The sequence below is a fragment of the Pseudochaenichthys georgianus genome, chromosome 16, assembly GCF_902827115.2.
Source record: "Pseudochaenichthys georgianus chromosome 16, fPseGeo1.2, whole genome shotgun sequence".
Lineage (NCBI taxonomy): Eukaryota > Metazoa > Chordata > Actinopteri > Perciformes > Channichthyidae > Pseudochaenichthys > Pseudochaenichthys georgianus.
In genome coordinates, this window is record NC_047518.2 from 34,487,248 (window position 1) to 34,513,094 (window position 25,847).

The window sequence follows — 25,847 nt, forward strand, 5'->3', positions numbered from 1 at the left end:
CCAAAATCAAAACATGAGTTTTGGAACACATTAACACATTGAGTTATATCCTGCAAATCCTCTAATAATAATAATTCCTTACATTTATTATAGCGCTTTTCCAGATGCTCAAAGCGCTTTACAGATACACATTACACATATCATACATGCAATGGTCATGTACTGTGGACAATACCCACAGGAGCAAGTTCAGGTGAAGTGTCTTGCCCAAGGACACAACGGCTTTACAGACGCAGCAGCGGCGGGTTTCACCCCTTGATCTGATGATCATTGCACAGCGCACTCGCCACACCGTCCATCTTCACGCCTCAAAGTCATCGAGGCGCTTTTACAAGTACACATTAGTATCATACATGTACTGTGGACATTACCCACAGGAGCAAATCCGGGTGAAGTGTCTTGCCCAAGGACACAACGGCCTGACACAGTGGCGGCAGGAGAGGGTTTCGAACTGGAGTTCCCCAGCACGCCCCTTGATCTGATGATCTGATGATCAGATGCACAGACCACTGCGCCACCCACCCCCATAAACCAGAAGACATCATTTCATGCCACTTGTGAGGATGTTTTGGCTCAGAATTTTTAGTTGTTTTTGAGTGATCATTACTTCAACTTATATTAAGAGGTTATTTGTGTTATGGTGTTTTAATAATCTTGTAAATAAGCAGTTGTTTTTATGATAACTGGCTGTAAACACAAACCTTTAGTGGCCTGAGGCTTATTTTTCCTTTTACTGTTATTACATAAATCAAAGTATAAATCTGACAAATTGTGATTCAAAGAGCCCAGTATAGAAAGAAGGATAAACCTGTGTAGAATAATGCTTGCTGTTGCACTGTGGTTTCTGTCAGCATGCAAACACAATGTAAATTTGTTTGACAAGAATCTTGACATGTTTCAACAAAAACAGTCTCTGAGATTCAGGTTTCTGTTGAAGAATGACCTATTAATGAACCATCACCTCTAACCATAGAGTGCAACAACAAAACAAGCTGACACCCTCACATTTAGAAGCACAGCGAGCTTCAGACTTGAGAGTGTCTGAGAGGTTATTTCACCACTCAAGCTTGGAGTGGGGAACAACAACAGCAGCATGGCAAAACTAACTCACCTGTGTGTGCTGCTTTTGTGGGCAGGCCAAAAACCAGGTCAGTGTGAATCAGGCATGTTACAAAACGTGTTGGCTTTCTCGGTTCGTTTCTTTAGGTATCCATTTGAAAAGTTTTAAATGACATTTGAAGTGAATTATAAGTCTATAACAATGATTGAATTGGTGCAAAAGTCTGGCTTCTGCTCCAATTAATTGAAGTACAAGATTTTGTTATACAACCTTCTTTTTAGACCTTAACTTTTTAGTTTGATGATCTTTTTTGTCGTCTCTGCTCCATTGTGAGTTCCTGAGTCTTTTGCTTATCATCTGCAGTATTTCATCATCGCACTTAATAATCACGTCGTCACACATAGCCAGACAAGTGCCACAATCAAAAAGAAACTGCAATGCCGTTGAAATCTGTTGTACTCCAGTGTCTGCATTCGTCTTTGTTTGAAAAGAAAACAGCTTTTGTCGTTAGGTGCTGTTTATCGCATTAGGAGCCAGTCAATAAGTGTTTTGAGCATTATGGTAAAGTGAAATTCAATTGTGTGCTTCAGAGTTTTCTGTCTGTTCTCCGTCCCAGTTGTCACTCAGGAATACTAAACGCACATTTAAAGTATTTGTAGTTGACCTGCGGGTCTGCTCTGCACTTTCTAAAAGTTCCTTGTATGACATGTTGTATTAATGGGTCTGTCTTTAGCCCTGACAGCTACCCCAGAGGGACTGCGGGTGAGACAGCAACCCCCCTCTCTCAGTGTGATGCGGGGTGAAACGGCAACCCTCTCCTGTCATTTCAAAGTTGAATCCCTGAAGTATGGGGTTCAGTGGTTCAAAATGAAGTCGGAAAAGCAGCTCATCCCAAAGTCATCCAGGCAGTTCGTTGTGGAGAAGAATCAAACTTCCTCCCTGGTGATCGCTGAGGTAACACTGGAGGATTCTGGGTGGTATTACTGCGAGGTCAACGTCCTGCAGAAAGACCCAGAGTGGGGCAACGGGACCGAGCTGGTTGTGTTAGGTAAGAAACCAATTCATCATTGCAGAACTTCATCAGAGTTGCTGTGCATGTGTGATGTTGCAATGCTGCTAATTATGTCTCATTTGGGGTCTTTTGTGAGGCTTGAGGCTCCATACAAGCGTCTGTTTAGACCAGGGGTGTCAAACTCAAATACACAGTGGGCCAAAATAAAAAAATCGGCACTAGTTGAGGGCCGGACTGGTTCAATGTTTATTGCAAAACGTATTGAAATTAACTTATTGGACATATTAAACCTGGAACTTACAAATATAAAAACAACATTAAACATTAAATAATCAGAGTCATTGCTTATGATTACATGTTTCCACAGGCCAACAACAGCTTAAAAAAAACAATTTCCCTCAAAGAAAAAAATAAACATGCCCTGTTGTCGCAAGAAAAAAGAGTGCAGAAGGAAACATCCATTTAAACTCAGTTCGCAGCTCTGCGATGCACACTAAGCCATACTTGGCATCTCATCTTGGATGCGTGCAATATACCGGCGGGCCAGATCTAATAGTAATTAGAAATTATCCTGCGGGCCGAAATTAAATCCACCAAGGGCCGGATTTGGCCCCCGGGCCTTGAGTTTGACACATGTGGTTTAGACCATGCTTCACCGTAACAGAAATGGCCGGGCTCAATCTATACAAATTCAAGTCATGGGAAATTCCCTCAGAGTTCATCTTTTCGCCTCAGCGGTTTCATGACAGATCTAGAAATAATCACCCCGGCACCATGTGCAGTGCCTTGTATCGATCTAGCCCAGGGAATTGAAACTCACCAGAAAACAAGACAGGGAGGGATGGCCAAATTATTATGTGGAAATCTTTCATGCAGAAAGCTTCCCTTTGTTTTTCTCTGGATGCAATGTTGCCTTCATCAAATTACAATTGATATTTCATTTGTTTACCCATTTTAGTCCTGTTCATTCGTTTTTGTTCCAGTTTTTTTTAATGGCTATATTTACCAAGAATGATGTACAGCGCAAATAGTAAGAGTGCAAATAGAAGTGGAGATATTTGTCATATAGTTAATATTTCATTTGTGTTCTGTAAGTACTATTTTAAAACGTTTTTCTTTATGTCTCAGAAGACTTTATCAATGTGCACATTGTTCACCATGCAAACATAATTTATGTATAAATAAAGCTATTTCTGCTTAATTTGTCCTTGTTTTAAAATAAATGGCTGCATGATAACTAATACATACTACTTCATTTTCTCTTTCCATAATTCTGTCCTATTTTACTCTAATGCCTGCTTCATTGACCTAAATTTACATTCTGGATTATCTCATCTGATGTGTTTACTTGGTTTCTTACCTGTTATTTTTCCTGCTAGCACCACCGTCTGCGCCCCAGATTTACCTCCAGAGTCCCACGGACCCTCACACTGGTCAGTGGGCTCTCTTCTGTCTCACTGGGGGCTTCCACCCAAGTGAGCTGACCCTCACCTGGACGTACCAGAGTGCAGGAGCCATTATTGATCACCTACCACTCACCAACTGCACCCTCCCAGCGCCCCACCCTCATGCTGAGCTGTCTGAACACCTGACCGATGGAGCTGTGTTGTCTTCAGACCGGTTGGGGAACCCAAAGTGTTTCCAGGTGACGGACAACCACAGCCGGGAAGCGTATCTCTTCAGCGTGTTACTCCTCCCACAGAAGGAGTCCTTGGAAACAGGGATCACCTTCACATGTAGCGTGCAGGACCACCCTGCAAGGACCGCGGCTTTGACCACCTCTTTCACTTGGGGTAAATTAAAGAACTGATTCATTTCCAAACATGCTATACAGGAGAATGTAGTTTGCATAGCTTATATAATACAGGACTATATTATCCCCAATAGTTTTAGATATTTAATTTTTTATATTCATATCATATTTATTTTCTGTGAGTTCAGTTTGACAGATTTCTCTAAATATTACAAATCACTGCTGTAGAAAATGTAGAGCAGTTGTCATTTCTTTTTTTTGGAGAAAGAAACACATATAATTACTAGGGATGTAACGATACCAAAAACTCACGGTACGATAATATCGCGATTTATTTATTTTTTTATTAAATAATAAATCTGATTTGTACAGCATTTTAGTAGGATAGTACTATTTTAAAGTGTCAATAATATAATAATCAGACCCTGCAATAGAATAAATCAAGTTTCACTTTAGTTTTTCAAGTAACTCAACTCACTCACTCAGCATCATCAAGGTTATCTTTTAGGAATATGAGCATGTCCACATTTCCAGGTAGAAGCTGGGATGTTTGGGCGTTTACAATATCCCCTGCTGTGGAAAAAACTCTCTTGCTTGGTACTGGTGTTACTGGGACAGAGAGATATGCTTTGGCAAAGGGTGACAGCAGTGGGTTAAGCTGTGCATTGTCTCTCCACCACTTCAAAAACAATACAGTTTTTGCCAAGAAGGTGAGGCTTATTGACAGGGCGAGATATAAATATACTGTTGGTACTTGTCAATGTCTCTAGGTATGTACATCTAGCCCTGTAAATACGATGTCCTTTTGTGTTATCTGTTGTTTTATGTTCATGTTGTAACCTACTTGCTGCCATGTTGGACAGGTCTCCCCTGAAAAAGAGATCGATGATCTCAATGGGACCATCTGATCTGGCTAAATAAAGGTTTAAAAAAAATATATATTAAAAATATATAGGATATAGCCTATTAAAGAAATGTTTAAGATATTCGATATATCGTTACATCCCTAATAGTTACTGAATTGACTCAGAATCTGAAAGTGGACTGATAAAACTGCTGAAGGCATCATTATTAGGTATATACAAAGTATAACCTTTAGCCGTTAGCCTGCAGCAATATTTCTCTAAAAGGAAATTACAAATATTTTACAAAAAATTACAAAACTGAATTTGTACACTATCAAAAAGTTGATAACAACAGTTATTAAATAGTAATAGTAGATAATATACGCAGAATTAGTATTGTTTGTGGGCACCTGAGAAATGTTACTACCCTGTTAGGCCCCAAGCCTGTTTTTCAGGTTTCAGGCTCGAAAATGACATTCCCAGAACAAATGACCATATCTTCCCTTCTAAAAGGGTTACATTAATAATCTTTTTTTTTCAAAGTAATGATAAACCTGTGAGTTGGATGTAGAAAAGTCAGAATCAATATAGATGTTTTTATTTTAAAAAAAATTCAGATTGAACATGGTAAAAAACTTTATATAAATTATAGTGTCCGTCCAAAAGATATGTTGTACTTATGGTGAAAACTAACCTTGGATGATGGGTTAGTAGACTAAAAGCTTTAGGAATCCCAAGTACAACATATAATAAGTACACTGTATCAAGATTGATGCAAAACAAGTGATATTTGACCTTTTTAGACAGATTTAGCACAAAGAAACTCTTCTGGGGCCATTTGGGTGGATTTTCCATATCTCTGGCCCCCCTTGTTCGATTTTGACATGTGACATCTCTTTCTGACCGTTAGAGCCAATATAATCCAAGGGAAATCGTACCGCACACACTCATGTTAAAAAAAAGGTAGCCTGTCTGCGCGCATGCTAGCTTTCAGCAGAGGGGAGAAATATCGCTGCTCTGATATCAAGCAACGGAAAAGCTGTTTTATTACTTATGGATTATCAGAAAATTTAAAAGGGGACGCAGACACATTGGATTAACCTATGGATTAACTACACCATCGTTAAAACCAGACCAGTTTAGACCAGACAAAGACGAAGGTAAGCCATGTTAGCGTTGTGGGCTACCTAGCGCCACTTGTTTGTATCTTTCAGTGTTGAGGTGGGCACCGTTAGATCCTGTGTCTCCTTGCGATCATAAACAATGTGTTGGATGTGCACCTAGGATAAGTAATAAGGGAGCTAGGAGTGATTATCGGTGCAGTAATAGGTTAGCATTTTTCGCTCAGGGGTCATTTAGATGCTTCTTATGAGACTTGTGTTTTGTTTTGGTAAAAATGGTTTGTATCGTCAGTTAGCTGAGATTATTCCCATTAATCTGGTATAACACATTAATAAGTTCTTAAATATTAAGATCCCCTGAGACACAGACAAAAAAAACTAAAGTACCCGCCGGCGGGGACCTTCAGGCTTAACAGGTTTACCCCCTCTACTTTTAGCTCTGGTTTTGGTCACCATCTCCTGAGGAAAGTATTTGAGTATCTGACCCTTTCTTTGTTTCTTTGCTAAACCATGTTCACTGTAGTTGCACATTTTGCCTTGCTGGGCAGGTTTATGCAGTTAGTTTATCAGAGTTTACTTTCTATTGCCTTTTTATTTCAGAAGTAACATTGTACACTTTTTTGACACAAAAAGCAATAGAAATCCAGCAAACAAACAGACAAAGGGGAAAACAAAGCATCAGAAAATAAAATAATGTGTGGTTTATCAGAATTTAGCTGCAAAACAAATTCTGTTCTGTGAATGGAAATAATAGAGCTGAAAGAAACTGAAAATATGTTTGATAGTTCTCAATGGGTTTATCAATTCAAAAATAATGATAATAGCAGTCTTAAATGTCTTCATGTACATACTGTAAGTTTGTACCTTTGATTTTCTGACAAATACTCCATCTGCAAATAAACTGAACTTGTAGAAATTAAGCAGGGCTTTTACTTCTGAGAAACCCAGCCCAACTTTGCTAGTCGAAATGCAACTTCCTTTTAAATAACGCAGTCTGTACACAGGTTTCAGGCATGACAGGCCTCACATACCACAAGTCGCTTGTTCTGCGTTTGCCCTACATGACTGTTAATGTGGGTCAAACATCGATCACTCCAAGGCAACAGATTGCTGCAATACTGCATACTTGAACACATTAATGATTTTCCTAATCAATGTTTAAACACCTCTCCTCCCAGCGAGGAGGCGAGTGTCCATCAAGCAAAGCAAGTTCAACCTTCCTGATTTAATTCTGTTGTGCTCGAAAACATGATAAGTCGGTGCTAATCAGTGTTGGTCCTTTTCTTTCTCTCCAGATGCCTCCCCCAATGAGCTGATTGGACACTTGAACATTTTCAAGATGTGTTTCCTCTCTGCTGTGACCGCCATCTTTTTATTGGAAGGTAAATGTTGTTAAAGCTCTTAGCAAGAACAACAGGAAGTCATTAAGAGACTATATTTCATTGATGTTGTCTTTCTCTAAACAGCGGTCAAACATTGCAGAGTGCAGGCAAAATGATGTCCACTATGTGAGAGTACAGTATAAGGTCACATCGATCAACATCATGTACACACACACACACACACACACACACACACACTCACGCATGCATGCATACTTTAAACACACAGCACAGGGCGGTTTTTTTCTTATTGCCTTGTCCTCTGTAACCTATCACACATTGTCAGGTAAAGTCAACACTGACTCAGTAACCAATTATTGTCTTCCAGGAAATACAAACTGAAATTGGAAAACAAAAAAAGGGACGCTGGTTGTTCCGTGCAGATCATCTCGGCAGACCAACCTTTGACAAACAGCGTCACGCAAATAAAGTAATCACTGAAAAATGAGAATGAACTCAAAGGTTAATTCTGAGTAAATGTGTTAAATCCACCTTTATTAAAGTTGGTCCCGTTCCTAAACCTCTTGCTGTACACTGTTCTAGCCTACCATATATCGTTTCAATGTTGATGCAATGCTGATTTATTTAACATCAAAGCGGTTTATATCTACAACTCTTCATCGCCACGGTGTGCTGACTTGGGTGTTTTTTTTTGTATCTGCTCATTGTGCCAGTGGCTGGTAGTTCGCACATCTTAAACCATTCATTCTGGTCTGTGTGTCAGAATGGATGCTTCATGCATGATCCACCTGTCAAACAGATACAGTGATCAGCTCAGCCTCCACGCAGACCTAATCCTCACTAAACAGGATTACAGGCCATACCAGTGCTCGCTTGAGTGATAGCATTGTTTACGTGTGCAATGTGTGGGGTGAGATGTTGATTCACGTGTTTTGGGAACATTTAAGACCTACGCACACTGCAAAAAGCACCGAATACTGCTAGTAACAATGACCTGTATCTACAGTGTAACCAGATTTAGATTAAAGTGATTTAGTGTCAAATAACCTTTTTTTCTGTTCAATAAAACGTGCTGTTGCTCACAAGCTATCCTCATTTATTTTACTATTTTTATGAATATTATTATATATGAAAAAGGTGTGCATTTCACATACATGGCTGATAAGTTGATCACATCTAAAGTCATGTTATGCAGTGTATATAAAGATGAGTGGTTAAAATGCATCGCTCACTCATCCAAAAAATATGATTACATGATTTGTTTATGGAAATAGTAGATCTATCGTTCGTCCTTATGACGTCACATTACGTGTATCATCTCTAATCTGACTGCTGCATTTAGAAAATAGTCTATGAGTCACACATTATGCAAAATATATGTTTATTCAATTTCTGTACATGCAAATAGCATTTCTGTGTTTTCTCTTTTGCAATAACATCCCCCGTCATACAGCTTTCAGATTTCATACATTCATACAGCATTTCATACAAATATGCTTCTTTAGTTCCACGTATGGTTTAAACATGACCATATAATCAAATCCAATATAAATATAGATTTGTAAACTAAAATCTGCATGACAATGGTCTCCCATGTAAGGCAAAACACAGAATTATATGTTCACATAAAAAGCAAACAACATTATAGCTGCATACTATGTGTTTTTGTAAAGCTGCACAAATCCCGGTCTCTCCTCCTTTTTTACATAATAAACATGTTGTAACAATAAGAAGAAATATCCTGTCCATGGTTAAAGCTATTAGGAAAGCTTTATCTAAGAGGTGACGTCTACAACTGTTGCTAAGATATTCACTTTGTTGGCGGAGCACTCTGCAACACCGACTGCATGGAGGGAGATCTTTATGAAATCCTGCTGCTCTGTAAGAACAGTTTTTCCTTTAAAATATGGCAGTTCAAAGTGGTCTGGCTATTCTTATCACAGGGCATACAAACTGCTGTGGTCTGCTCCAACAGACCGAAGCTTTTCTCTTTGGTCTCGTTTCTCAGAGGGAAGTTGATCACTGAATCAAAGAGGGACATGCTGCACTGTATACATACAGTATGCCAGGCCATCCCCACACATGTAAAAACATAAACATGGCATTGATTCCCAGCTTCCAGGGATGAAGAAAGAACATAGCGAAGGCAGCTGCTCACAGCTTTCTCTCAGTCAGCCTAGATAGCATTGATCTCTTCTTGTTTGTGTTCCTTATCTTTTGCAGTCTCGTTAATGCCCCCACACAAGGCCCTGAGCATGTGACAGGACATGCACCGGTTTAGGCGACTCCTAACCCCTGCCATCACACTACCAACATTCTTTCTCACAGCAGAAGAGGCGAAGTAGAAAATAAGAGGGTCTAGACAAGCATTAAAGGTGCAGCACAGCAACGCTTTGTCCCTCCAGTCGGGACTTCTCCATGTGATATAACCGACAATATGCGAGACGTTATAGGGTCCGAAACATAAAGCAAACACCAGCATTGTTCCTAGAGCCATGCCGATGGCCCGGAGGCGCCGGCGGCGGTCAATGTGCTGCAGCTTGGTCAAAATCCTGATGAAGTTGATGTAACAGAAACTGCAAATCAGGAAAGGGATGCAGAACAAAACCACACAGAGCTCCAGACGCACGGGCAGGAGGACCCTCAGCTGGGCATCGGTAAAGTTCTCATAACACACTTCCTTCCTCTCTCGATCAACGGCAGTGTCATTGAGGCCTACGGTAGTATTCAGAGGGTTGTCAGAGCGGATAAAGGGCATGACGAACACGATGCTCAGGTTCAGGAAGGAGAAGATCCAGAAGAAGATGCTGGCGGCAACGGCATACACGGGACGGCGCTTCAGGGTGTGCTGGATAGGGAAAGCCACGCCGAGGTAGCGCTCCACGCTGACCGCAGTGAGGAAGAAGGTGCTGTTGTAAATGGTCATGTAGAAGACGAAGCCAGACAGCGGACACAACAGGTAGGGCATGTCCCAGAGCATGTTGTTCATTACTTCCTGCATCTTGAAGGGCAGGAAGAGGAGGAAGAGGAGGTCAGAGATTGTCAGGTTGAGGAGCAGGATGTCGATTGGCGTGGATTTCTTCCTCACTTTCTTGGAGAAGGTGTAGAGGGCGAGGAGATTAGCCGGAAAGCCCAGCACAAAGGTGATAATGTAGACGGACAGACACAGTGCGGTGTGGCACTCCTGCATGGTGGCCTCGGTGTGTGTCAGTCAGGCAGTCAGGGATTGAGATGTGTCACATTATGTCCTTGACCCTGGGGGGAATGAATACACTGCGGCACAGCAAGGTTTGATCTGTCAGGCAGTCAGAACCGCAGGAGACGAAGCTTCTTATTGGGTCAGTGGCCTGGAACAAACCCGGCGAGACAGCGTGGTTTTCCTGTCCCTACCGATAAACCAACAATCATCATTTCCTCGAGGGCTTTGAGCTCTGCTGATAAGACAGAATGGAAAGAGATTAGCACTCTGCACAGCGCAATATTCCTACCTACTGGGTGTATGCACTGCTACACACAATAACACACAATTGTAGCCAACAAGCTGAGAGACCACATGAAGATAAACTTTCATTTATTTTTTCCTGTATTACCTCTTAATTATTTTCTTTATCCGTACTTCAGAGTTTATTGCGGAGCTGAATTATCTCTTAATTAGGAGTCAGTGCTTTGGTCCTGCCCATGGTTTCTTTATACAACCATAATGCCGTGTTATTGCTTCCTCCTCGTCGTAAATACAGCACAATGATGCCTTTATCATTAACGTCCTAACCCTGTTTTGAGTGTGTGCACATATACTGAACATGTTGTGAAAATGATGACCCTCAGAAACATAATGACTTAACTACAGCGGGGAAATTAGTATTTTCAGTATCTAATGCCTGCCTCTTCAAAAAAGAAAATACAAATAAAAGACTGAAGCAAATATCTATAAAAGCTTTCATTCACATTAACATATATATATATAACATTATAACTATATGATAGTAAGAAAATGCTAGTTAAAGTAGTTCTTACCCTTTTCTGATGAGCTCCTCAAATAAAATGAACATGTGTGACAGAAGCTCAGCTCTTATAGTCCAGTCACAAACCAAGGGGAGGTTTGTTGTACTCCTCGCCAATTTGAGCAACTTCCTACTTGTCAGCGTTGGTGGTTTGTAAGTTCACACATTTTCTCACTGCCTCTACGAGCTTCCTATTTTGAGTTTCTGAAGAGTAACCCCATAAAAAAAGAAGTCATTGTGGCTTACCTTATTCCACTGTGTGTTTCTTGGCACACCCACATGTGAGGATTGCTCAACTGTTTTATTTGATCTCCTCTATTCACCAGCCCTCAGCTCCTACCTGCTGTCGCCTGGCACGTCCCCTTATTTACATGATAATATAAACATCCCGCGCCGATAATAGAAATTATTATTAGGGAGATACTGCTGCAATTTATCTCCAACGCTCCACAAACCCACAAACTTGGTTTCCGTGGAAACAACTGTCCATTTTGAAATATGAGTGGCGGTCTCTGCAAACCTGTCTGATCATATGTTATTAAATCACATTTAGTTATCCAATGCCCACGGCTATTATTACACGGACGCCTCTTTAATATGAGAAGGAGGGAAAAAAATTATTTGATGCTAACGAGATGACAGATGACCTGCTGTCAGAGGAGTCTCTCCCTTCACAACATGTGGATGTATAGTTTTCTACAGAGAATGCATTTGTTTGAATAGCCATACTGTACACAATAATAGGAAAAAACACGACATGTGGCTTATTCAGGAAAGGATAATGAGACTCTATTGCGAGATCTTTCAGTGTGCTGCCGGATAAACATCCAGGGATATTCGAGGTCAGTGGCCTTTTTCTATTTACGGCCTAATATCACATCAGCAGGGTCGTGTTTCTATTATACAGGTGAAAGCGGAGGAAGTCACGGTTAATTTCACAAAGTGAGAGAAAGGAGCTTTTGAAGTAAAAATGACTCAGAGGTGTGCAAAGAGTCCTTTTGATGTTGGTTAATGTATGTAAATCACTCTGAGGCACCTTCACTTGAGCTTAGTCCTTAAACACTTGAGTCCCCTGTGTGAGTTTTGGATATTTTGTTACTGTCTGACATCAGGCCTTAGTCCCTTTACCGTGTCAGTCACTTCCTGCGCCCTGCTCTTAATCTTATTCAAAAACCTTCTTTCAACTTCTTACATGTGTTTGCACGTGAACAAAGGGAGAACATGTTTGAGTTTCAGGCAATGTAGGCTCCTGTCTGAAACCATCACATTAGTATTCCACACATACATTCACAAAAACACGACCACATTGTATTGCTGGTAAGATCTGGTTTCACAGAGTGACGTCACAAGTTATCTAAAATGCAGTCCGAGCTCAACATTTGCTGTAAGACTTGGTTACAGTATTTCATCACCGCAGGACAACCTTTTTCAGAGACAATTCACCCCTCCTGACAAGAGACAGAGGACAAATCAAATGAGAAATGTAGACAGGGTCCCAATTTGTTCATTGGTCTATTAAAGCTCTGCTGCCAAAGGAACATTTTATAATGTACATTGAGCTGAATGTCTAATATGCAAGGCTTGATCATTAAACATTACCTTATTTAGTTAATAGCTTTCCCTGAAATAATTATTATCATTTATTATTGATATGATTTTTCATTATCGGAGCAAGCAGGGACAGGTGGAGCAAGGTCGTAGGTAGTATTAAAGAAATGCTGAAGTCCTCCAAATTCCAAACCACATTTAGATTTGTCACATTGTTCAGTGAAAATATATGTCTGGTTTTTTTTGCCCACAAAGAAGGCTCAGTTAGGGTCTTTGTTGTGTTGTGTTGTTTTATAGCAGCGGTAGCAGCAAAAAGGCTCCACAGGGGGCAGCCGTGCGAGAAAAACATGGCTGATTCATTCTTTTCTGGTATGTTATGTATGCTTAGACATGCACTAAACAAATAATCATGGAGGTTCCAGGCAGGTGTTGCAGGTATGGCGTGTAAAGCCGAAATAAGGGACTTTCCCAGCAGTGTCAAAAAGGTTAAGGTGACAAAAGGTGTTGCAACGCGGCAGCAGACACATAAACATAAGGTGCTTTTCTGATTTTGTGACACTGGATTCAAGCAGAGCTGATGCAACAGGAAGATATTTGTAGAAGATGACAAAATAACACAGAATAGATCAAGGACACGACTCTCTGCGATACAGAAGACTGGAGTCACTGAAGCAGCAGGAATACATTCATACATTATAAAAGTGAGGAGTCAAAAGATTTACTGGTGAATAGATGAATCAGAAAACATCAGATACAAATGCAGAAGCAGGTTCCTCTCACTAAATCTGAATAATCCATACATTATTTTTCAATCAATATAGATATACGTGATTGCCCTTACAATCTGTTTGTTCACCCTGCTAAGTATCCCAGAGGTTAAATACAGAGGGTGGGCAATAATGTTTAATGGAGCTGCTAACTATAAGTGAATTACATTAGTGAGTATTTTAAAGTAGTGTTTTAATGTCCCATGGTGCCTGAATATTTCATCAAGGATGAAAATGTACCAGAAACAGCATTTTTTTTTGTTGAGATTAATGAATAACAAACTCATAGAATGTATTAATTGAAAATCTAAAATGTCAGCCTTTAGGAACCTGCTTGAATCCTAACATGAGCCACCTGACTCGAGCATGGTGTTACTGCGAAAATAAACTGGCCATCACTGCATCCCTCAGCTATGTACTCACTGGGAAAAGACACTTTGAAGTTCAATTGACATGGCTGTTAGGAACAAAGTGTCTGAGTGCAGTGTTGTTTAAGAGCACACACATGGGCAGTCTACACAAGAGCTGCACTGGATTTCGTCAACAGCCTTTTGAAAGGCAGGAATGAAGAGGAAGAGGATGTTGGCAGAATAAGTGGACGGCATTGAGTGAGTGCTTCCCCCTCATCGATTTACTGTAAATTGAGAAAATACAAATAAACACTCGAAAGAGGAAGGAATTACAAAAGGAAACCAATGGACAACATATGCAACAGTTTAAAAAAGATAACTTATCTAAATTCTGCTTTTATATAAAGGTCTTCAGTCTGTGAAGAAAGCACCTGCATTTAAAATCCAACCTAAGTAAAGAACAGAAGTATTATCAGTTAAATATTCTTATAGTATATATATATAATAATAGTTTCATTTTAAAAGTACTAATAACAGTAGTGTAAAGTTACTAAGTACATCTACTAAGTACTGAACTTAAGTACACATTTGAGGTACTGGTCCTCTACCCGAGAATTGTCATTTTACTCTTCTTTATACTTTAAGGTAATTTACTTAATCGTATATACTTTTACTTAGGTACAGTTCTCGGTGCCGTACTTTTACTTGAAATTCAGAAAAGAATCTTAATACATTTTTTCACCAGGTGAACAATTAAGGGCTAACACATTGTTATGTCTTACATTACAATATTTGGAAAACTGATCCCCAATGTTTCCAAAGGGAGCCAAAATAAATAGGAGGGATCTGGAGATGAATAATGAGAGAGGATTAATAAAACAATTAAAGAAAAGTTCTGCTCCACTAATTCTCTTATTTTTGTTTTTCAGGGAAATGTTGGATAGTTTAAATTCAGACAAATATTTGTGGAAAAGGGGAAGAACCCGGCCACACTGTTTTGTAAGAGATAATAGACGCCGGAAAGATTTGAAACCACCAGTTTTAAATGTGTTGTAATTGATCATATGTTTTTATTTTAAAGTCATGATGTATTAAGTAAGGCAAGGCAAGGCAAGTTTTTTTATAGCACCTTTCAACACAAGGCAATTCAAAGTGCTTTACAAAAAATGAAACACATTAAGAAGATCGCATTTAAAATCAGTCATTAAAAAGCAAAGGTAATAAAATAAACATTAAAAGAAAAAATACATGGATAAAAGTTACAGTGCAGTTTAAGATGTGAATATATCAATTAAAGGCAGCGGCAAAAAGAAAAGTCTTCAGCCTGGATTTAAAAGTAGTCAGAGTTGCAGCGGACCTGAAGGTTTCTGGTTTGTTCCAGATATTTGGAGCATAATAACTGAACGCTGCTTTACCATGTTTAGTTCTGACTCAGGGGACAGAAAACTGACCAGTCCCTGAAGACCTGAGAGATCTGGATGGTTCATAATTTAGCAGTAGATCAGAAACGTATTTTGGGCCTAAACCATTCAAAGCTTTATAAACCAGCAGCAGTATTTTGAAATCAATTCTTTGACACACAGGAAGCCAGACAGTGTAAAGACTTCAGAACAGGAGTGATGTGATCCACTGTTTTAGTGTTAGTGAGGACTCGAGCAGCAGCGTTCTGAATCAGCTGCAGCTTTCTAATGGATTTTTTTAGTGAGACCTGTGAAGACACCATTACAGTAATCCAGTCTACTCAAGATAAAAGCATGGACAAGTTTTACCAACTCCTGTTGTGACATCAGTCTTTTAATCCTATAAATATTCTTTAGGTGATAGTAGGCTGATTTAGTAATTTTTTTAATGTGACTGTTGAAACTCAGGTCAGAGTCCATGACTTTGAACATTGCAGACTGAAGCTCAGAGCTAACTTGTATGCGTTCTGCCTTGGCTCCAAAAACCATTACCTCAGTTTTATCTTTGTTTAATTGGAGAAAGTTCTGACACATCCTGTCATTGATTTGTTCAATGCACTTACTCAGTGTTTGAATTGGAGCATAGTCTCCTGGTGAAATTGTTACGTAAATGTGTGTGTCATCCGCATAGCTATGGTAACTTATTTTGTTGTTTTTCATTATCTGAGCCAGTGGTAGCATGTAGATGTTAAAGAGAAGAGGCCCCAAGATGGAGCCTTGAGGAACCCCACATGTCATTTGTCAACTTAGATGTGTATTTACTAGGGATGCTCCGATCGCCAATTTCGGGGCCGATCGCCGATCGCTGGAATCAGTATCGGCCGATACTGATCGCCGATCCGATCGAGTGGGCGGGGCCTAAATGGAAGATTTAAACATCACTTTAAATCTTCCATTTAAAGTGATGTTTAAACTCAGTTAATGGGTCTCATTCACTGGAGCTTCCACAAACAACAATCAACTTAATTATTACATTCAAATTATGTACATTCTTCAAGTTAACATTCACTTTGGATAATAATAACACGGGAGAAATGAGCGGAAGCGCTCTCCCTCCCCCTCTCTCCCTCTCCTGACAGCCAGTCAGTATCTCATGCAGCTCACTGATCCAGTAATGAGTGACCCGACAGTGAAGAATAAATATATTTATAACTAGTTTAGCTTGTTCCAGAGGTAGATAAAATAGCTAAGTGTGTTAGGTCTAACTCTTGTGTGTTTCGCTCCGCTTACCGGTCCGGTGGGCGGAGCTGCAGGATTTCTGCTTCACACACACGTTGCATTCCGCTATTGTACTGTCTTTTTCAGACACCTTAAAATAATGCCAGACTGGTGAAGCCATTTTGGCGAGCTTGTTTTGCCGCACACAGAGAAAAGTGTCATGTATTTTACGTCATGCGATCGGCTCTCGCGATCGGCATGTTTAGAGAGCACCGATTGATCGGTAAAGAGTGAGTATCGGCCGATATCGATCGGTGACCGATCGATCGGAGCATCCCTAGTATTTACCTATAGAAACTGTCACAATTCACATGTTATGTCACGTTTTTAGTTTTGTCTGTGTTGGTGTTTTTCTTGTCTTTGGGTTTCCTGTCTTATTGTGTTAAGTGTTCACCCCCGTTTCCTGCCTGTCTGCTTTCTGTCTGTTTCCCTCCCTGATTACCCGATTGTGTTCACCTGTTGTCCTTGTGTTTCTCCTCCCCTGCCCGGCTGTTTCTCGTTGTCATGATTACCCCTTCTTGTGTTTAGTCTTGTCTCTGTCTGTGTTCAGTGTTGGGTCATTGTTTGTTGGTGACGGGGTTCACCGGAGAGTGTTCTGTTCTGTATTTGTCATTTATCCTTTATCCTTGGAATAAAGGGTTTCTCAAAAGTTATCTGCATTTGGGTCCTGCTTCCTTCACTCATCCGTGACAGAAACAAAGTTTTGTCTGTCCTTTAAGTAGGATTCAAACTAATTTAGAACTGTTGCTGAAAGTCCCACCCAGTTTTCCAGTCGGTCTAGTAATATGCTGTGGTCAACAGTGTCAAATGCAGCACTGAGATCTAATAATACTAACACTGAAGTTCTGCCACTGTCTGTGTTTAAGTGGATGTCATTGAAGACCTTTACAAGAGCAGTCTCAGTGCTGTGGTTTGAACGAAAGCCTGACTGGAACACATCGAAACAGTTATTTAAATGCAAGTAATTACTCAACTGTTGAAAAACAACTTTTTCAATGATATTACCTAGAAATGGCAGGTTTGATATGGGCCTGTAATTGTTCATTACTGAAGCATCTAGATTATTCTTTTTTAAGAGCGACTGCAAAAATGTAAATGACTGCAGTTTTCAGGGCCTGTGGAAAAATACCTGAGTGAAGAGATTTGTTTACTATATGAAGTAGATCTGAGGCCATGCAATGAAAAACATCCTGTTGGAATAATGTCAAGGCAGCAGGAGGTGTCAAGTTGTGATTTGGTTGGTTTTATTGACTCCTGCCTAAACTTGATTCACTCCAGAAGGACAACTCGAATTTGAATCTTTTCTCTTTATTTGAGTGATTGCAGATTCCTTATTGCTTCATTCAGCCTCTTGTTGGCCTCTTGATGCTCATTCAGGTTGAAAACCTTGAACACAAAACATGACTTTCATTCACTTTAGGTACATAAACATTTTCAACGAAAAACATGAGCTTAATTTACAATTAAATTGAACATTTAATCAAAAATAAATGCATCTCAACAAAGTAAATTATATTTCAGCATTTTATATTTTAGCTTCTTACCTCAGGACTAGAAATAATAATACATCTAATCAAACATGGTTCAAACAGATTAATACATTTACAAATATTCACCAGCAGCTAGTGATGTTACTTATTGCGCCGAGGCTTCGGAGCGTGTGTCGAGTAATCCCCGAAGCTTTTTGTGAAGCATGTATCGAGGCTTGTATCGTTTTGGGCCAGTGACGTCATCGATGACAAACGAAGCCTCGCTGCCTGTCGACGACACCACGTGACTGCTTCACGAAGCGATTCAGATCGGTTGAACCGTTGAACCCATACAGTCTATGGTGGAACAACAACGCTCATAATACCCATGGATGTATAACAAGAACCATATTACCCCTCCTGTACCCGGGCCCGGTGACACGATGGAATTAAGAGAGCTCAGACCCTCACTTATATATAGAGGTCGGAACATGTCATAAGTATAAATGGATGCAAGCATAAATAAATGTAGGAATAAAAACATCAATAAAAACATCAATACATATCTTGCAGTGTTTTCAGGGAGCTTTAGTGTGTGTGCTGTGGCTCAGCTGGAAAGCAGTTGACTCATGACTTCAGGGTCCCTGGTTCAACGACTGAACAATACGTATTTTTTTGTTGTTTATAAAAGCTACAGCTAAATGAGACAATGTAGTTAATAAATGTATTCTTTGATATGGTTTAGCCTTTCTCAGGCTACAACATGGTTAAGTTTATGAATATTATTAAGGAATATAAATCCCTCTTTGCAATGTTTACCAGCCTCCTTAGGCTTTTCAATCACAATCATTAAACTGGAATAAATACAATATTGTTAACATGAAAATATGATTTAATGTTCGTTGTTTAGAATTATTCTAAGGCTTTACTCATTGGGGACTCGGTATGAGATAGAGCACACTGTCAGTGTTGAGATGTCCAATCTGCCTGTTTTACACACTTTGACCAACAGAGGGTTTGTGTTCAAATGAAGCCCATGATGAAGCCTCATGAGATGAACCCTTTTGCGAACCAATTGGCTCGAAAGCTTCATAAGGCTTCATCTCGCCATCACTACCAGCAGCGTCTTGGTCGAATCTTTGAGTCTCTTCTCCTTCCTCACAGCGAACTGTTTGTCCCCTGCTGAGAGTGTGTTCCCAGGTGTGTTGCATTTAGCTCATTAAGTAGGAAGCTCACACTCTTCCTTTGAGCCACATTCTCAATGGAATCACAGACCCTAGGCTCCCTGTCTCCACCTGCTGGACTGGAGCCAGATGCAAATTGCTCAAGCTCTGACAAAACAGGAGGAGGATTTCTGAAGTTCAATAATGTCCTCTAGGTTGTTATCATTAATCTGATGGAATTGTGTCATGGTGTTTGAATTGATATTATCAATCAATCAATCAATGTTTATTTATATAGCCCAATATCACAAATGTTACATTTGTCTCAGTGGACTACACAGTTTGTACAGAATATCAGTATGGCAATATGACACCCTCTGTCCTTAGACCCTCACATCGTACAAGTAAAAACTTCCTGAGAAAACCCACAGTTTAAAGAGGAAATTGTTATTAGGTGGACATAGGGACATCACATTTGCTGTACCTGATGCAGAGGCACTGACTGCTTGTCTGATTTTATGAATGTTGTCAGTGAAGAAGGAGGCAAAGTCATTGCATGCCCTGGTGGATAGAAATTCAGAGGCTACTGACACTGGGGGGTTAGCTAGTCTGTCTACGGTAGCAAACAAGGCACGTGCGTTGTTTTTGTTTTTGGTAATGATGTCAGAGAAGAAAGACTGTCGTGCGTTTTTCAATTCCAAATTATAAAGACCAAGTCTCTCTTTATATATTTCAAAATGAACCTGGAGATTTGTTTTTCGCCACCTGCGTTCAGCTTTTCGACACTCTCTTGTTTCTGCTCTCACGGTCATGGCCTTTCTCCATGGAGATATTTTCTTCCGCGTCACTTCCTTTACCTTAGTTGGAGCAATGGCATCTATAACATTTTTAATTTTTGAATTAAAATGTATCTACTAGCTCATTTACTGAGATGTTAGCAGGGGCAAGTGTGGAAGAAAATTCTGAGTAAACATTTCCCTAGTATTTTCAGTTAAATATCGCTTTGTGGTTACCTCTTTTTGAACATTTTTGTGAACAGAAATAGAGCTCTCCAATAAAACACAGGAATGTGTAACATTTCTTTATGAAATACAGCAAGATTGTTCAGTACTTAGATAAGTTTCACCTCTAGATGTACCGAATAGAAATCTTCTTCTGAGGTCTATTTTATTGTTGAAAATAAACGTCAAATGTTGTCCTTTTTTCATTTTTGAACAGTGGTAATTGGAAACAGCAAGGCTTGCTAGCTCTTACAGCTAATTTGTCCAATTTCACAGTTTATCTGAACAGCATCTTACAGTGTCAGCAGCCTCTTATCAGTAAATGTGTTTTGGTCCACATCAGAAGAGGCTAACCGCTGTCTCACATGGGACTGTGTGCTCAGCCACAGCAGGTCAGAGGCAACACACACGCTGCTGAATGACTGCCACTGAAATCTGCTTCCATCTCGCCTCCATAAGACCTCAGTGCATTTGAAATAAATAGTTAATTGTGTTACATAAAGTAGATATCTCAACAATGGGGAGATTGTGGCCCTGTGCTTCACGGACTTGAGCATCCCAGAAGCCACGTCGCTAATCCCTCTGTTAATATCCAGAGCATGAACCTATAAGCTTCCTTACATTTGTGGTGGAGGGGAAAAAAACAATACAATGCTGCCACCCCGACAGAAGAGTTCAGCGGCTGCTAAACCACCATATTGCTATTTGAAGAGTGACTTTGTTTCCATCTGGACTCATTTTATTTCCAGTGACACATTCATAAAATAAAGCTTGCTACGTTGCAAAGATAATCTTGCACATTTGGGTGGAAGCCTTATCAAGTCTGTCGTAAATCCAAAGAATAAACTGTTAGAGGACGGAAGAATCTGTGTGAAAAATAGACACCATGGAGGCAACATAGAATTTAAAGCCATGACAAGTAATTAGTTTTATAATGATCACATCAATTGCTTTAATAGAGAAATACCAAAAGGAAACTACTGTATGGTGTAGTCTCATTTTGAAGTTCTGTGCAGGCTACTCACACAGTTATCATTTCAGCCAACAACACGTGGTGATACCCTGCTTTGTCTTATAAACACAGAAACCAGGATTAGTTTTCACTGCTACTAATGATCAATGTGGAGATTTTCTAAACTTCTCCCCACTACTGGGAACAAGGCCAAGTCACACACCTGTACAATTAATCCAAGTCGAGGGCCTTTATTGGGTTATCTGTTGCTATGGACTCACAAAGTGGTTATAAAAGCAGAGCTGATATCGAGGCTGATGGATGTCTAGAGGTGCTTTGAAAGTGGGCAGAGACCGACAGCGTTAATGTTTGAGGTTCCAAAGCAATAATGCTCTTGCGTCATCAGGCATTTCATTATGAGCCTGAAAATGATGAATATGCACAACAGGAAACTGCTTGTTGATTGTTTACAGGGCTTGTTAAACCACTCTGCGCCGCCCATCTATTATGTCGCCTTTATTTGAAAACCAGCCTGCATTGTTTGTCCTCTTCTTATTTACAGTACAATTAGATCCTTGAATACCAATATTTTTAGTTCTGGCTTTCATACAAAAACCTGTCTCCATTAATCAGTCATGATTCAAGGTCTTGAATACAAAATGCTCCGAGTCCATTCAGAGCCAATAGAGTTTAGTTTTTATTGTGCAGCTGCAGAGAGCGATTTATTTACTGAACCGATGCTGAAAAGCTGCTGATGCTCAGACCAGGAGCTTAGATCATAGAGATAAAAAAATTCTTGGAAGATCAAAAAGCACAGCTCTTAAAATGCATCTCATTATGGGAGCGAAAGAGAGTTGAATCAGTGGTTTGGTCAAACAGCGGGTGATTGGCGAGATTAAAGGACGCTGCGAGACGGCGGCATCAAACTCATTCTTGGAGGTCGGTTAAACTTGAAACTCACTACTCTTCTGATTAGAGTTTAACAATTGTTCAATAGACATACAGAATACATATTTTCAATCTTTGTGCAGCATTATAGGAAATCGAGCGGGAATGCATCTGTGCTTCAGGTGAGATTACATTCTAATGATCGCCACAGGGAACATTTGCTAACATTTGAGAGCATTTAGATGAGCAGTCAGCTGGCGATTATGTTACAGCAGTACTCTTCTATAAAATTAGCATCTAAAATTGCACTTCCTGACTTTTTCTTTCACAAGAAATGTAATAAAAGATACATCGACTATAGAAAAACTGCCTCGTTTGGAGAGCAATATAATGGAGGAAAGCCTTCCTAAATGTTTTTTTATTGAAGTGACTTTACATATAACAAATAAGCTAAAACAAACAGCATCCCAACATGTTTTGGTTTACTTGGATGCAAATGAAGACATGACACAGTTTAAGAAATTGAAAAGATAAAATGAGGGAGAAAATGGTGCAGAACCTGAAACCCAATGGTTGTTGGACCACGTACCTTAATGTAAGTATAGCGTATTGTTCTTTTTAAGCTCTACAAACAGTTTAGTTCATTTTCTTTTCAGATTTTATATTGCAGTTTTTGTCAATTCAAGTAGTTTTCTCTCTTTAAATATGTTGTAAAAAAATATAATACACCACAAGGCGGATTTCAATGAAATATTCCTACAAAAACTCGATTACAACCATGCATCTCATCATCCTTTGTGAGCATGAAGACATTTTGAATTAGGTTGGGAATAGATGGGACACGCAAAGAAAGATAAGTGAATTGATGGCTTTTCCTAAAGTTAGACAGCGTATCGATTTTGTTCAAAAGCAGGGCCTGCTTTTTTGTTTATTACTTATCTGGCTCTGAAAGCTTGTTTCAAATATTATGCAATATTAATTGTCATGTTGGTCCCCTATTATAGTCATTATAAATAATATATTATAGGTCTCAGATATATATAAAACATGTCTCTGAATTGTTTGGCTCGAAATACCAAACAGATCATGCAGTGAAACATCCCATAAACCCCTCTGTTTCAGCCCTGTTTCAAAAGCGCTGATTCTTTATCTGTAGCTTTAAATGCTAATGATCTGCTGCTGGCCACGCCCCTCTGCGAGATGATTTGTTTAAAAAAATCTGTTTAAGAACAATTGTTTTCAGGGCATTTAGTATAAAAATAAAGTTAAGTGAAGCTTTAATAAATGTACTGATGAGTCTAAATAAAAGTATCCAAATGGAAATTGACAATGCAAAATACATTAATCATTTCTTCTGTAGAGCCTCATAAAGATTTGAGCTCTTACGGTACTTCCACACAGCAGCTTTTCAAAAATCTTGAAAATCTTGGAGCTGGGCGTGTCTGACAGCTTGGGGATTTTTTGCGAGCAATGCGACCAACAACCAATCACATGAATCTCCCGCCCCCAACATACAAAGCAAAAAACCCCGGGGATTTTATGCGAGCAATATATATATATATAAACTCCCCAAACAGGCGAAAACCTACCAGTTTCACCCACTGTCTCTGCCACCTCCCTCCATGCCTGCTTCCTCCGGTTTGTATCCCGTTAATTGTTCTGATGGTAAAGAACCGGGTGATTTGCTACCGTAATTTCTCGTTTGGAATATGAGGAAATGAACTGCGGTCTGGTTCTCCCTGCTTACACGCGGTTTGATTGGCTAGCGCTTCTACTGTCAGATTTGCATAAGCGTGTTTGATTGGCTGACGCTTCCAGCTCAGCTTCAAAAGTTGAACATTGCTCAACTATTGAATCCTGGAAATCCTGGAAATCTTCGCTTCGCTCCCCCACAATGCAGTTCGGCGAAAAGCGAGGCAAAGTGACGTCATCGCCATTCAAAGTCAATGGGCAGAGAAGCGTTGGAAGCGGTGGAAGATTCGTCTAAAGCTGCTGTGTGGACGTACCGTTAGGGCACCAATTGAAATCCTTACCACTGAAGATTGTACAGATTAATACAAAATATACTTTCTTTGAAGAGCTTTTGCTTATTCAGGCTGATCGAAGCACAATTTTTGGGTCAGAAGAAAATGTATTTTTCTAGAGACCTTCAACTTCCCTTGGAAAATATTTTCCTTATCAAAAGCCATTCCAAAAATATATGATAGTGAGCAATCCCATACAAGTGAACCCTGCCAAAAGAAATTGTAAATGTCACTGTTAACTCCCCCAAAGGTTTTTCTTAACTTGAGGTCACGACACAACATTGGCATTTTGAAGGGCAAATATATTCCAGGGCTCTTTGGGCCACATGTTATAACATAAGGTAAAGAGAAATAAAAAGAAGCAGGAACATATTAACAAAACAATGAGCTCAGTAGTTTATATACATAACTAAAGCAATGAATGTATTCTCAAAATTAAGCTTTTTGTTAGCCATTAACTGACGATTTTGGCAAAGATATATATCATCCACTTTCCAACCGACGAGGCTTGATCTTTGAAACAAGTTATTGTACATCTTTGGGGCAATATAAACAGTAGCAGGGGTTTGCAGATCTCCTTTTGATGACATTGATGATGAAAGAGATAATCCTGGGACGAAGGCACCAAAATACATACTCTGTTTGGTTTCTGTTGTATTTCACAATCACAACTAAATCTGAGCTCTCTGGGGCCGTTTCTCAATCTCGAGGATACTGGCTTCCAAGCCAATATTTCAAGGATGCTACATCATCAAGTGGCGCAGCAGGACCGTTCCAATGTCAAGCATACTTGGAATTCCACCGATGCCGCGTCCTTGGTTTGGGGGAAATTTCGAGGCTGCACATGGGTAGACTTCGCGTCCTTAAAATCCTCACAATGCTTTGCGCACGTACCAATTTCAAAAACCCTTGTGGAGAATGGCTGAACCGACGCAGCACACATTTAAATGTAAGTATGTAGTGGCGTAGAACATGTAAATATGTTACTTTGTTACATTTGTTATCACCAAAAATGTGTTAGATAGACATCGTGAGGTATTTATGTTCGATACAGTTTATGTTGAAATCGTTAGAGTGGCACACTTGTTAGCCTGTTCCATTCTTCTTCGTTTTCCGAAGCCGTGGCTTGGAAGCATACTTGCTTCGTTTCTGAAGGAAGTGACTTGGAAGTACGCGAATACCAAGCCTGCATCCTCGAGATTGAGAAAGGGCCTGGGTATTTTCTCAATGTCGAGGAAGGCTGCTCCAGAGCCACTATTTCAAGGATGCTACGTAATCGAGTGCCGCCGAAGGACTGTTCCAATGTCCAGGATGCTTGGAATTCTTCCGAGGCCGGCGTCCATCGTTGCGTGAAATTTTGAGGCTGCACATGTGTATCCTCCGCGGTCTTAAAATCCCAACAATGCTTTGTGCACGGACCAATTTCCAAATCTTTGGCGGAAATCGCGCTCCATTTAAGGCGGGGCCTCGCATATGACGCACACCTGTTAGCCTGTTCCACCATTCTTCGTTTTCCGAGGCTAAGAAGGATTCTTGCCTCGCTTCTGAAGGACCTGACTCGGAGGGACATGTCCTACCAAGGAATCGTCCTCGACATTGAGAAACACCCTCTGTCTTTCTCTGGTCTGCTTATATTAAATTACTTAGCACCAGATGGAAAACATTGCACCAAAACATGTTTACTTTGCAAACAAAATCTATGATCAACAAAAAACGAATTGCAGGATGCAAAATGTGCAAATAAATTGTAGCCATTCACTTTGGTTCTGTAATAATGGATGTATAATTGGAGATATTCACCATTATTATACATTTTGTATACATAGTTTAAAGCCCCAGAAGTTCTTTTTCGATGTTAACTGTGAATAAACC

At 39.9% G+C, this 25,847-nt stretch overlaps 2 protein-coding genes across 2 annotated transcripts; one reads left to right on the forward strand and one right to left on the reverse strand.

The window, feature by feature from the left end:
- The first annotated feature begins 1,086 nt into the window (after window positions 1-1,086).
- LOC117461564 (tyrosine-protein phosphatase non-receptor type substrate 1-like) lies at window positions 1,087-8,145 on the forward strand. The gene is made up of 6 exons (XM_034103492.1): window positions 1,087-1,148; window positions 1,794-2,108; window positions 3,452-3,865; window positions 7,087-7,173; window positions 7,258-7,299; window positions 7,502-8,145. Exons 1-5 carry the CDS (start codon window positions 1,094-1,096, stop codon window positions 7,287-7,289), a joined length of 903 nt encoding a protein of 300 aa, XP_033959383.1. The 5' UTR covers window positions 1,087-1,093; the 3' UTR covers window positions 7,290-7,299; window positions 7,502-8,145.
- Window positions 8,146-8,539: 394 nt separating this feature from the next.
- LOC117461192 (free fatty acid receptor 2-like) lies at window positions 8,540-11,238 on the reverse strand. Its single transcript, XM_034102969.2, has 2 exons — window positions 11,149-11,238; window positions 8,540-10,565 (listed from the first exon to the last, which is right to left on the reverse strand). Exon 2 carries the CDS (start codon window positions 10,322-10,324, stop codon window positions 9,311-9,313), a length of 1,014 nt encoding a protein of 337 aa, XP_033958860.1. The 5' UTR covers window positions 10,325-10,565; window positions 11,149-11,238; the 3' UTR covers window positions 8,540-9,310.
- Between the last annotated feature and the right edge of the window lie 14,609 nt (window positions 11,239-25,847).

Coding starts and splice junctions, on each gene's coding strand:
- LOC117461564 (XM_034103492.1), top strand. CDS start 1,094: ATGGCAAAACTAACTCACCTGTGTGTGCTGCTTTTGTGGGCAGGCCAA. Junction 3,866..7,086: donor GACCACCTCTTTCACTTGGG/GTAAATTAAAGA, acceptor CTTTCTCTCCAG/ATGCCTCCCCCAATGAGCTG. Junction 7,174..7,257: donor CGCCATCTTTTTATTGGAAG/GTAAATGTTGTT, acceptor TTCTCTAAACAG/CGGTCAAACATTGCAGAGTG.
- LOC117461192 (XM_034102969.2), bottom strand. CDS start 10,324: ATGCAGGAGTGCCACACCGCACTGTGTCTGTCCGTCTACATTATCACC.